Source organism: Coffea arabica, chromosome 4e, assembly GCF_036785885.1.
Source record: "Coffea arabica cultivar ET-39 chromosome 4e, Coffea Arabica ET-39 HiFi, whole genome shotgun sequence".
Taxonomy (NCBI): Eukaryota; Viridiplantae; Streptophyta; class Magnoliopsida; order Gentianales; family Rubiaceae; genus Coffea; species Coffea arabica.
In genome coordinates, this window is record NC_092317.1 from 48,238,550 (window position 1) to 48,252,535 (window position 13,986).

Here is a 13,986-nt window from a genome sequence, read left to right on the forward strand (position 1 = left end):
CAGGAGAACCAGGATTATAGACACTTCAGATATTGCCAATGCGTCGACAAATATGCAAACCTGTCCAAGGTCTTAGAAGGAGAAACCGCCACAGGAAGTCAAGCTCCAGCCTCTTCAGTACCGCCCTTAATTTACAATCCACGCAAGCGAGTTGGGCACAGTCGTAAGCAGATTTTCTCTTCGCCCTTTGGTGATGAAATGTACAACGCCGGCCAGGATGCCGGTTTCAACGAAGAAGCTCCAATTGTAGGAGTGAAGCGAGGTTCGAGCAGTCAGGGGGCCACGACCTCGCTCCCAACTAGATTCCGGGGAAACAAGTCAAGTAGAAGTACGGACAATCCAATCGTCGAGTGTGCCAACTTGCTCTCCACCCTAGCGAATTCTGAACTACATATCAAGGGTTGCCGAGAATCTGAAAAGGAGAAATTTGATGTGGATATGGCAGCCTAGGTCGTGGAATTGTTCAAATTGCTGGACAAAGGGAGGAAGCTCGCTGCAGTTTTGGCACTCCAAGACGACAAGTGGCGGAAGACTTTCCTGAGTCTCAGTCACGATCTTCAAGAGTATTGGTTGAACCCTCTTTGGAGATTGCCCCTCAGAGGGGACTCGATGGAAAGTAGTCGAGACTTGGGATTTTAATGGGAGTTTCGGGGCAACTACTTTGGGACGATAGACTGCTCGGCTTATGCAGTTATTTGAGTGCAAGTACCATGCAGTTGGGATTTGAGTTGGGACTTTTAGTTCCTTGAATGTGATTATAAATCTACTGCTTTGCATAAACGTGTTTGGATAATTTGTCGATGTTGAGTTTCTTATTCCGCAGTTATTTGGACAGCCCTGTTTGGTTTGGCTTGAAGATTCACTTGTTTGGAGGAATTGATTCTAATAGATATCTATATTATGGTTAAACTTGCAGGTTTTTAATTGCATTCTTTTAGTTGCAATTTTTTTTGAAGGACTATATGGATGCCACGAGATTTGATTTGCATTCTTTTGTTGTTGTGGCCTTATTTTACATGATGCAGGTCTAGTGAAGGACAGGACGGTCCAGACCTCTAAAAATTAGGAAATTGAGTTGACAAAAGTCTAGATACAAAGAATAAGAAATAGTTCCAATTAATAGATTGATTGCTTAGTAGAAATAGTAAAAAATCCAGCGATCCTTGGATTAGGAAGTAGTAGAAAGTAATATAGTAATTTTCTACACATCCAAACTTTCTATTTATTATGCCAAGTAGTTTCTACATAAAAGTAAAAAAAAATTCAGTAGAAAGTAGATTGATTGCGGCAAAGTGGGTTTCCCTTACAAAAGTGCATTCCCTTAAAAAGTGTTAGATATACAACTATAGTATACAGCAAAAGCAGTAACCTGATGCTATACAGACCTCATAACACCTTTATGCACATGCACCCTATATTCGTAATCTTTCAAATTGGCAAGTATTGGCGTGCTCAGACACGTACCGCGTGATTCGGAAAAATATCGCTCCCTCCATATTTCTTTTTATGAGATTTTACCTCTCATACAGCCTTCTCAATGGACGTTATCGTAAGCATACAAATAAAATGGGAATGAATGGAAGCGCACATGGAGAGGCAAAAACTGCTTACAGGTCATTCGTAATGGAATCCAAAGACGACTCATGCTAGCTAGTAATAATGGTAATAACTGCATACTATTATTCACGTGAACACTTCCAAGGACCCATGAAAAAGTAAAGTTGTCTTGCGAAGGGTCATGGTCTTTAAAAGGATGCAAAAAATTTGTAGATTTCACACGGACATATAGATAGTATAAAAGGAAAGAGAGCATGTGATCGCATTTAACCATACAACTCTCATTTAGCAAATCTAGTCGGAGAAAGCACCATTCTAACTCTGTTTTGGTGGAAAAAATCCAAATGAACGCATTTGGTGATGTCTAGGGGACGAGCTCGTTTTCGGACGAAGCTGATCTTGTATTTGCTGCTGGTGGTGCGCTATTATTTGGACCACATGCAGAACCATACGGAGGTCCAATCTATAAGGTACCATGCAGGACGTCGACATTATCAGGACGACACTGGGTTGAAGAATTGATGTCAGGCCACCATACCCGAATTATGGATGCAACAAGGTTAAATGTTGATTCTTTCATGAGATTGTGCCAGCTTTTGGCCGAATGTGGATTTGTTCCCCAAAATCATCAGAAACGGGTTACAATACAGGAGGCACTTGCGATGACATTGGTCATGATGAGCCACAACATGAGAATGCACATGATTGCTGATCGATTTAACCATTCGACGGAGACAGTGCATCGCAATATTCACGAAATTATTCGGGGCCTATACACATTCGCACAATTCATCATTACTCCAAGATGGCAGGACGAAATTCATCTGAAAATTCTGAACGACAGGAGGTTTTATCCTTGGTTTGAAGTACAGTGATATCAAAATTGCTTTAGGATATAAATCTTTTTCTTTTCAAATTTCATCTAATTAACGTGAATGCAGGTGTTGTCCCGCCTTCCAACAAGAGCACACTTCACCATAAGAATTCATACCAGGGCTATCAAAAGTGGCAAAAAGTGTTGTACATAGGAAAATATGGTGGTAGATTTTTAGTTTTTCCTTGTTTGGCGTTAGTATATGAAATTAGTGGATTATTTTTAAGCCATATTAATAGTGTACTTAGAGCACGTATCATTCATATATTGGTTTATACCTCATCCATTTAATAGTTTCTTTTTGAAGGACTGCGTCGGGGCTATTGATGGGACACATATACCTGTTTCTGTCCCAAGAGGACAGCAAGTGGCATACACTAATAGCCACGGTGTACAATCGTAAAATGTTTTAACTGTATGCAAAAATGATATGCGATTTGTATATGTGTATGCCGGATGGGAAGGAAGTGCACATGATGCCCGAGTCTTGGATGGGGCTTTGACAGGCCCAAATCACTTCCCCGTGCCTCCTATATGTATAATTTGTAATCCCTCACTTCACGTAAATTAAGACCTCAATTGTATACTTTTATCCCAATCCTTAGGAAATCTAATTATTTATTTTTTCACTTTCTTTTTGGCAGTGATTTGATTTAACCCTTATATTATTTGTTTTGCCTTTTTCAATTGAAAAATCTGGGCCAAAATCATCTTTTATTGTTTATCAAATCGTACGGACATTGAATAATTTGAAAAATAGTAAAAAAGTACAAAATGCAAATAATTCGATTGTATCTTTTAATTGTCATAGGAAAATATTATTTGGTTGACTCCGCGTATCGAAATTTGCCCAATTTCTTACCCACCATATAGGGAACGCCAAGCAGATGTTAGTGGTCGTAGGAGAGGGAGATTTGCAATTACGAAAGAACTTTTTAATTACCGACACTCTGCACTACGGAATGTCTTAGAGCGAAGTTTCGGTGTCCTTAAAAGGAGATTTGCCATTTTAAGGAGAGTCGTTCCGAACTACATGATGACAACACAGATAAATGTAGTTATTGTTTGTTGTGTCGTGTATAACTTCATTAGGGATCAACAGGCGAATGATATGTACTTTGCTAACTCCGAGAGGATGCTTGTTACATTTGGAACTCGCCGACTAAATCTCAAAGCCACCTTTTCTATGTTCTACGTTTTGGTGTTATAATGATTCCAGGGATTGAGTATTTTCTTACCCAAATAAAATTAAAATAAAAAAAGGATTGAGACTTTCACCTTTCTAAGATTTTTCTTTTTTTTTTTTAGTGTGATTTAGGTATTCAGTGGCATCAGATTGAAAAAAAGTTTTAGGCAACATACGATTAGTCCAAAGATTGGGCATACACATGAAACACTCGTATCAAACTTCATCATTATTATTATAACTTAAAACCGTTGATTAGCAGATTTGGCGATTACAACATGCACGAGAGGAAGCTTCAGTGATTTATCTATAGAAGACCATTATGAAATTTTTTATATTTTTCAAATTTGTTAATAATTTTTTACATACAATATCTAGCGATTGCAACATACACATAGAAGGGAGCTGTAGTGATTTATCTATTAGAAGATAATTATGAAATTTCTATAAATTTCTTGTTAACAAATACATTGTACATCTGTAATTTCGAGTGCATGTTTAATCTGTCATTAGGACAGTGATGTAATTGCTAGTGGATATTTAACCCGCCAAATTATAGATCTGCCAAATTGTAGATCTATAATTTCTAGTACATGTTTATCCTGCTATTAAGGTAGTGATATAATTTCAAATGCACGTTTAACATACCATTAGATTATAGATGTGTAATTTCTAGTTCATGTTTAACCTGCTATTAGGATAGTGATGTAAATCAAATCGTACAACCCCAACCCCTTAGGTGAATTTTAGGTGATATTTTCGTTTTTTTTGATAAGTGAGAAGATTTAAACTCAAAACCTCTTACTTATGACCCCTCTTACCTTGTGACCCAATCTAACCCTCCCCGGATTTTAAGTGAATTTGTTTTGTTACATTAATGTAAACATCTATCAAAAGATAATCTCACTTTGACTTTATTTGATGGCAAACAATGTCAACGGAAAATTATCAGATAATGGGAAAGCAAATCTCTTAAGAAAATCCGCTAAGAGTAATTGATATACAAAAATATCAAACAATTATGCCATAAATTATTCTAGGTACAAAGACGCTATGGTGCATTGCTTGAGGTTTCACCAGCCTTCTCCCTCGGACTACTGGGCACCAATTAATCATTTCCAATTCTCCCGATATTAATTAGTTTCAATTGTTATTTGCCTGCAAAATCAAATGGTGCCACAAAAAAAATTAGTGAAATTCAAAAAGCTAGCCATTGTCACTTCTGCCGTCCCAAGAGTAAGATTAAACCTTGTAAATCTCCCTTGTGCTATGGTAAATTTGTATTTTCTCTGCCTGCAAAATCAAATAGTGCATAGGAAAAATTAGTGAAATTTAAGGGCTAGACATTGTCAGATTTGCCGTGCAAAAAGTTAGATAAAATAAACCTTGTGAAAAGGAAAACCAACAGAAAAAGAAGTTCAAACCAAAAAAAAAAAAAAAAAACAGAGAGAGGGAGAGAGAGAGAAGAAGTTCAACATGTTTGGAAACCATTATTTGAAAAAAAAAACTCCTTATTTGTTAAATACATTTTTCAACTATCTTTTTATTACACATCGATCACCAAAAATGCTATTGTGAATAAAACAACAAAAAAAAAAAAGCAGAGAATAATTGCAATAATGTATTTGATGGTTGTACGTACCTCTATGAGAAGAGTCTTCCACATAAGATCGCACCAAAGACAATAGCACCAAACCATATATTTGATACAAATCTGTAGAGTGCCAAAAGAATAACAAACTTAATTAACATATTATAAAGATACATTTTATTTATTTATCACATATATGTGGCAAGCGTAGACTTTTGATGGAGTGTGGCGTGTCTCTAGCACTTGTTTCTGGAAATGATTAAGGTTTCATTTGGTTGGAAGCAATACATTTATACCAAAAAGTACTTTAGGTGAAGAATCAGAGTTGTTCAAAGGATTTTGTAATTATTTCCTTGTTTATTTTTATTTCAACAATCCTAAGATCTATGATTAACATATGATAATAGGGAAATCAAATGATATACCTAAATAAACACACAAGCCTTGGTCTAATGGAATGAACGAGTGCATTGGTCAGATAATAGCATCATAGTTGAAACATTAACTGTAAAAATGCAAACAATGGTTCTATATACAATGCTAGAACAATGGTGGGGAATTTCAGTTTTTAAAACAAAATGTTCCATGCCAAGGGATATTTGAGCATATGTCTTTTGCAGGAAACTTGTTGGATTCACCTTCAAGCCCTAATCCATAAGCACTACCAAGAATAGGTTAAAGGATATTGAAATTAATACAACTAAATTTCCTGCCCCTCCAAAAGTACAAACTTATCCTCCTTGAACCTTAGTAAAACTAACGTTGCTGCTTATCAACAAAAACACTGTGTTGATATGTTCTATGCAGCCGAAAGATAGAATAATGTGTTGAAGATGCATATTCCTTTGCCAAGGAGGATGAGCCCAGTATAATTTGCTGAGGGCAATAATTACGCAAAAAAACAAATAAGCAGAGAATTCAAACTTTATTTTCATGACATAAATAGTACTCACTTCCTGGAGCAATCAGCAGGATTTGATAAGTCAACATCCCAAATTTGCCAAGCAAGATGACCAGAAGCAGCTGCCAGTAATCCATAGAATGGCAATCCTGTCACACTTGAAATTAAATAGGGAAATGGAACAGAAAAATATGAATGAAGAAAACTGGAGAATTCGAGTAATTCCATCTTTATGTTGTCTTTGGGATACCATCTGTGATCTAATAGTATCAAGGTTAACAATTATAATATGTATTATGCAGGAAATAGTGGAATTCTCAGAGACAAAAATAGCTTGTGAAAACAGGGAGAGAAATGTTTAAGGCTAGTTTTTGTATGGTACAAGTAGTTTAGGCAAACGACGGCGAGAATGAACACCATGTGCATAAACAAGTCAGGGTTACATCCATTGCTTCGCTTTATTGGTCCATAAATCAGAATCTCCCAAAAACAGAAAGGTGTCATTGAGCTAATCTGGGTAATTAAGTTTATAGAGAGTTTTCTTGAAGTATTAATTATAGTTATAAATTTAAGAACGGTTATATTAAAGAATTCTCGGGTAAAGACGGAATAAGTAGAAGTAAATACCAATGTTAGCATTAAATCCGGTTAGAGCAAAACTAGCAATGGATGCCGCTGCAAAACCAGAAATCCACAGTTTTTTTCATAGTTCGTAAAATGGATAGAATACCAAATTAGCAGAAGAATCGCTCTACCTGATGTGCATATATTGTATCAACTTCCAGAGTCCAAAAGATGAAGGCAAGGACGAGTGGGAAGACGATAGCAGGATCAAGACTTCCTTTAACAGCAGCCCATGAGTATACTGCTCCCCAACTGACTGTCAGACCCAGGTAGGCTTGAGGCTGCAGTAATATAGTTGCATGTTGGAAATGAGGCTAAGTATGAATTTAGATTTGCATGTTGGAATTAAGGCTAATTAAGTATGAAAAAAGTTCATCGGGATGAGGTTAGAAATTCATGGGAATAGTATCTGATAAAGAGTTAATTACAAGATGCCCCAATGAAGGTTGGACTTACTTGCACTTTGCCCCCCTAAATCCGAATAATATGCACTTTCCACCTAGATGAATATTCCATTTTGACTGTTAAAAGTTTTGGACAATCCTACCCTTCGAATAATCTCAAATTCTTTTGCTTCTATAAATATTAAGAGCCTTTTTATTTTTATTAATTTTTTATATTTTTTTTCTATTTTTAACTATCAAAATTTTTCCTCTCTTGTATAGGACAAATATTTTATTGTTTTCAATTTATATATATATATATATATATATTAACTATTTTTTCTCATCAAATTTTTTTCCTAGAATTTATACTGTCACTATTTGAATTTTATCAATTATTTATTTAGATATGAAATTTTTTACTTATCAAATTTTGGTCTTTTCTCTCAATACCACAAGTCTTTTCATTTTTTATTTATTTGGATATTAAGTTTTCTCTCCTAAAAAATTTTCCTTCCTTTTAGACTGAGTACTTTCAATTTTCATGAATTTCATTTACATAACAAATTTCTCTCATTAATTTTTTTCCTCATAGTTTTACTATGAGTATGTTTAATTTTCGTAGCTTTTATTTAGATATTAAAACTTTCTCTCATCAAAATTTTTTTCTTCCTTTCAAATTATAAGTGTCAGTAATTTTCATTACCTTTATTTACATATTAATCTTTTACTTGCATTTTGTACCTATTTCTTTTTTTAATTTGTTTTTACTAAGTTTTTCACTCATAAAATTCTTTCCATCCTTTATATATAGATATAATACTTGACTCATGTTCAGCCCAATACTTGACTTCCAACCAAGGTCGTCAATATATTTCTCATTCATTTTATACTTTAAGTCTTTTCAATTTTCCTGATTTTATTTTTTATTTCATCTATCTGTACCACTATATGTCTTTCATTCATCATGCAGATAGGATTGTCAATGGAACGGGGTTGAGTCATGTTCAGCCCATTTGACCCGAATTGAGCTTTATGTATTATTAAGATGGACAAAGTTTGGACCTAAATATTAGACTTAATTTAATTGTGAACTGAGTTTGGATTTCAGTAGGCTCAACCCAGTTAGAGCCTAGTCCAGGGTAATTATTTATATAAATATGTGTTTTATATACAAATTAATGTGTATAATTTAGTAGTAGTATACTATAATGCACACAAATTATATGTGAACTATCTCATATAACTAGAACTTAAGATAATAAAAGTGTACATGATTACAAGGCAGCAAAAGTGTAGGAGCCATAGATTATAGATATCATACCCAATATGTTATTCTCTTCATGAGCGGGTAAGTAAAGATCCACGGCAAAGATGAAACCCATAATAGACGGCTGCATATAAATAAAAGAGACAAATTTAAAAATCAATTGAAGGGAAAAATCAACTTCCCCCCATTCCCTATTCCACGGCAAACTGAAAATAAATAAATGAAGGGAAAAATGACATAAATACTTAACAATTGTTTTTCACAGTTGAAGTCGTTTGAAAAGAATATATTATTTAGAAGATAAACTCAACTGGACTTAAGGCGGAGAATTCATGACTGCTTAGATGAACGCAAGGTCGATGTTGAGTGAACACTTGGCAAAGCAAAGCACTCCTACTCTTTGCTGTTTTTCTGTTTGTAACAGTACTTAGCTTTTGAGTTGAATGCTATGAGGTGATTTTCCACTCCTTCGAATGCCTAAAAGCCTCCATATTTTTTGATTTGAAGTTTTTGAGCTATCTGGTGTATGTCAAAAACCTTCAAAGTCCTCTCTCTTTGAGCCTCATCCAATCTTATTTTCATTCATTGAATCTTTAGAGCTGCGGTTGTAAATTAGCATTATTGAGGATGTTTGTGATCTATGATTGTACACCACACTTCCAGAGTACCATCATTTTCTTATATTCAACCAAACAATGTGCGAAAGTGAGGCTTGTGAGAGTGTAAAACCTTGACTCAAGTGAAGTTGGCTAATTTGACATAGAGTTTTGGATTAATTATATTTACCTCCACTAACATACAGTCAAATTACAAAGTTTAGCTTGTGGTTTTACCAAATTACAGTTAAATCTCTTGAATGGCAAAATGTTTATCAAATGCCTTGCTAGTGTTAATTTGTGTTAGAAGCATTAATGCTTTTATCAAGAAAATATATGGATAATAAATCATAAAGTCTAGCTAATTTTTTTTTTTTTGGTCTCATACTGAATTATAGATTTGAATGTAACAGATGATTATTGTGTGGAGGAAGTGATCTAGGAGAGTGCGTTAGCGATCGAAATTAGCAGTAAACAGGAAAAGAGAAAGAAAATGAGGTTTTTTTTTAAAAAAAAAAATTCTCTTTTTATATATCATTCCTCAATAGTTAGCAACTGATTGTTTTCTTTTCATTCGGTTGTCATATTTTCTTGTATGACATTAAGGGCTTTTCTTATAGATAGTTGTCTATTCAAAAGGTTTAAATTGAATTCTGGTCAAATTACACGGTCCTTTTTGTAATTTTTACAAATCTTAAAGGGTGGTAAATTAATATGTTTTTTCAGAGGATAGTTTCATCATTTTACTACTCCTGTTAGGTCAATTTGGATGCCATCACTCTAATTTCGTCAGATAGGGATAATTTAGTCAGACTTTAGAGGAGGTAAATGTAATAAATCCTAAAGAGTTAAGTTTGGGACGAACTCAAAATTGCAATTTTGGTGTGGAACGAAGGTAGGTAGTAAGGGACACAAATTAATGTGATTAGGATAGGAGAGCAAGGTAAAGGTGGCACAAACCTTAGTTTGTTTACTGCGAAAAGAACACCATAACCGAGTAGCAATTGAATGGCAAGGAAAAGAAGTGCTTGAAATCCCGCTATTGCGCCGGAGGCAAGCGGCCTTCCCTTGGTTCGCTCAACCTAATGGAATAATACTGTCAGTCTATATAAGATTTACTTTAAAATTTATCTTGACCATGATACAATTTGTATATCTATGCAGCTAACATTTGAACATTTAGAGTGCGATATTAATTTTGGCCTTTTGTCAGTCTAGCAGTTAAAGCTCATTTGCTTTGTCAAATCTAAAGGGGTTTTTTCTTTATTAATCCATAAAAGATAGATTAAGACCCCAAAAAAGAATAACAAGGAAAAAGCTAACAACCGCAATTTTTTCTTACCCATGCTTATTATCCCAAATATTACGTTAAGAAAAAGTAATAATAAATAAATGAACTGTACATTATCGGCACTCTATATTTATTAATGACAATTCCTTTATCTTTTACAGATCCCAATCTTAACTCCCCATGTAATTGGAGTGTCATGTAGGGCACATGATTAGAAACGTCAATTTTGAATTGGAAAAAAAAAAGAAGAAAGAAAGCTTGAAAGAAATTTTCAATTGAATGACTTTGATCAGATCTAGACGAGCTGAAGTGCACAGATTTCAAATATAAATTGTGATTTGTGAAAATAAGAGATCTTGAATTAGAATCCTTCTACTTATGCTAAAAGAAAATACCTGTGTCCCTTGATCCGTTTAAGAACGTCAATATTACACATATCCCAACCCCCAAAAAAAAAAAGAAAGAAAAAAGACAAATAATCAAATGAAAAGAAATCATCACCTGCGAATCGAAATCCTTATCAAAGTAATCGTTGATGGTGCATGCAATATTTCTTGACATGAAAGAGACGAAGAAAAAAAATGCTAACATCTTCAGATCAGGAAGCGTGCCGGCATTCGCCGTGAATGCAAGCGACCAAATACATGGCCATGCAAATAAAAACGTCCCAACTGGCTTGTCCAAGCGGACTAGGTGGGCGTAAGGCCGAGCTTGTTCAGGAAAAATTGCTTCAATCCAAGGAGGAACGGGTTGTCCTCCTTCGCCTCGCTCTAAGGACTTTGCTGAGGCTGAAAAATGTGGATCTCGGATAGGTAAGTGGCAGCAGCCTCTGCCAAGGAATTTGATATGTTCAACCGAAGAACGGCGGAAGCTGGCTGAGCTATTTTCCAGTATTGTGCAAGGGCTGATTTTGGAGTTTGATTTGACTGGTTTCAGGAAGGATTTGGGGAGATCAGCTAAGGAGGGGCGACGTTGATGGTTCAAGCTGGAGATGAAATGAACACTACTGTGAGAGGAAGCCATAAGCTTGGAAGCTTGGGCCATTTTCTTCCGGTTTGGAGTCGAGCTTGTCTTGTGACTGCTTACCATATGTATATATACTCCCATCAAATCTTACCTTACCAATCCTAAGAGAATAAAAGAGGGAATGGAGTTAGGAACAGTACTTTCGTCCCCTATCAACACCATTAGTGTGTGGATTGTTTGGTCATTTCGTCCCCTAATGGGTTGCACGTATTTCTGGCTGCAATACGTTGATTTTTTTTCCTGACCATGCTACCCTTGGATTTCACTTTTACCCTCGATGGAGTAATCTGTGTTTTCAAACTCGGACCGGACCGGCCGGTCCGACCGGGAACCGGCCAAGTGTCCGGTCCGAGTTGGTCATCAGAACCGGGAGATTTAAAACCCGGTCAACTCCGGTCAAAAATCGGGTTTGACCGGTACAGAACTGGAAAAACCGGTCCAACAGGAGATTTTGTAAAAAAAGTTCAAACTTTTTAAATATTATGTTTTGACCCCCTAAATTGTGAAAACTTATTAATATACTCAAATATTTCATACTTTATAAATATTGTCCTAAAATTTGATGTTATTTTTCAATTAAATCCATAATTTTAATTCTAAACTTGTTAATGTTTATTAAATAATATAAATTGTTACTTGATTGTTCTAATTTCTTTGTATTTTCTTGTTAAATATATTTGAAACATCAAATATATATAAATATACCTTTATTAATATCAATATGTTATTGGATATTTTATACTCCCTCCGTCCCATTGATAGTGTCATACTTTCCTTTTTGGTCTGTCCCAAAATTAATGTCACTTACCACAATTGGCAATAAAAACTTTCCCCCATTTCCATCTCATGCCCTTAAATATACCAGATTCTTTTAAGATTTTGATGGGCCCCAAAAAATTACAAGGATTGCACTTGATATGCGTGAGTTTCACAGCAAATGGAAACAATGGTCGTGCAAAGAACATTCCAAAAAAGCGGCTGAGACATTGTTTGAAACATGGGTCCCACAGGTCTGTCAGCACTCCATTATCATTCTAATAGTCAATAAGTTACGCTGCTCCATAGAAACCGGATAGGGGCATTGCTGGAAGTTACACCAAAATCGTTTGAAATCCAGACACTGTTGAAAATAAACACAACTCCCGAAGTGCGACAATTATTTCGGGACGGAGGGAGCATACAATAATTTAATTTTTAAATAATTTTTATTTATGACGTCATCCGGTTCGACCCCTATCGACCCCTGACCCCTGACCTCGGCCGAGTCGATATCCGGTCCGGTTCTGAAAACATAGGGAGTAATTAGCCAAAAGAAATAGAGTTGGCTTTATGGTCTTTTGGTTCGGTCTAACTCTTGTAGACACACCTGCTGTATTATCATTTATGAAATAGTTTGACTTCCAATTTAGCGGTGCTATGGAGCCTGCCTTCAAATGAGTGAGTTTATACTACTTAGCATATCTTTTTGTGTTCCTGCTACAATGGATAGATTATTTCTGCACAATTTCTGCTTCCAAGATATCTGAATCTTTTCCATATAGTTATCTATAAGGTTAAATTATTTTTGTTTAAACAGTCTGAATTGTCTTCTCCATACAATAACAAAAGGAAACAAAAAAAAATTGGGGGTGCAACTCAAACACTGACGGTAAGTGATGACTGCTTGCTATCTACAACCTTGTTACCAATGTCACTTCCCAAATAGAACCTCCTCCACTATCACAGACTTTTATGATTTATTTTTTGAATTTTCTTTATTTTCCCATATATTGTTAAACTGAATATTCAAAAGAAGATGAATTATGATTTCATATTTTTGTCTTTTTTGCTTATAAAAATTTCGATTTTTAAGCCTGTTTTGTATCAATTTTTTTCCCTTATAAAATTTTTTTTTGCTTATTAGCTCAACGCTAATAACAAATATCATGAAAAACTACGATGATTAATATTGTTGAATCATAAAGTTTTAGTGTGAAAACATATGTAGAAAGATTCTTATATATGTAAATATAACAGTTTACTATTAGCCTAGATAATCACTATTTTTTTTTAACTTTGATGTGTTCAACTGCAGCAATACTGTATTTTCAATTTATCATGACCCTTTTGAAAACATACCAATTATTATATCTGGGCAACCTCGCGCCTCACGCGAGACCCAAATTAACTAGTATACACAAGTGTGCGAATCGTAAGAATGAACAGTGAATTTCGTCCCCTATCAACAGCAATTGTTTGTGGATATCTTCGTCATTTCGCACGCATTTTATGCTCATGGGTTGCTGCACTGGCACATATGTTTGGCTGGAATTGGCTGCCGCCTTTTTCGTTGACCATATGACCGAGTAAATTCCCAAAAAGAGGGACTTTTTAATTTAACTTCTCAAAGGGTGGTGATTTTTTAACTTCTTCCCAAAGGATGAAAAACGTATCCAAGAAATGCGTTTTTTCACATAAAAACGCATTCTTCAAATGCGTTATTTTTTTTCAACTACTTGGTTTATTTTTTTGTTAAAATAACGCATTTGAAGAATGCGTTTTTATGTGAAAAAACGCATTTCTTGGATACGTTTTTCATCCTTTGGGAAGAAGCTAAAAAATCACCACCCTTTGGGAAGTTAAATTAAAAAATACCTCTTTGTGGGAATTTACTCCCATATGACCTCTGGATTTCACTTTTGTCCTTG

At 35.1% G+C, this 13,986-nt stretch overlaps 1 protein-coding gene and 1 long non-coding RNA gene across 7 annotated transcripts in view; both read left to right on the forward strand.

The window, feature by feature from the left end:
• LOC113740566 (uncharacterized) overlaps positions 1–8,617 on the forward strand; it is a 32,669-nt gene extending 24,052 nt beyond the window's left edge. For 4 of the 6 annotated variants that reach the window (XR_011813787.1, XR_011813788.1, XR_011813789.1 and 1 more), the window contains 2 exons: positions 6,895–7,002; positions 8,090–8,617. Coding sequence is in view for 1 of the 6 variants with exons in the window: in XM_027268111.2 (XP_027123912.2) it covers positions 4–450 (447 nt within the window). In the remaining 5 variants the exon portion in view is untranslated. Of the gene's footprint in view, positions 1–3; positions 3,095–3,879; positions 5,185–6,894; positions 7,003–8,089 lie in introns of those variants that run through there. The other 2 variants (XR_003460523.2, XM_027268111.2) reach the window with 2 other exon arrangements.
• A 917-nt stretch (positions 8,618–9,534) lies between these two features.
• Positions 9,535–11,522, forward strand: LOC140006151 (uncharacterized). Its single transcript, XR_011813793.1, has 2 exons — positions 9,535–11,085; positions 11,210–11,522. It is a non-coding gene; the product is annotated as an uncharacterized lncRNA (long non-coding RNA).
• Positions 11,523–13,986: the final 2,464 nt, after the last annotated feature.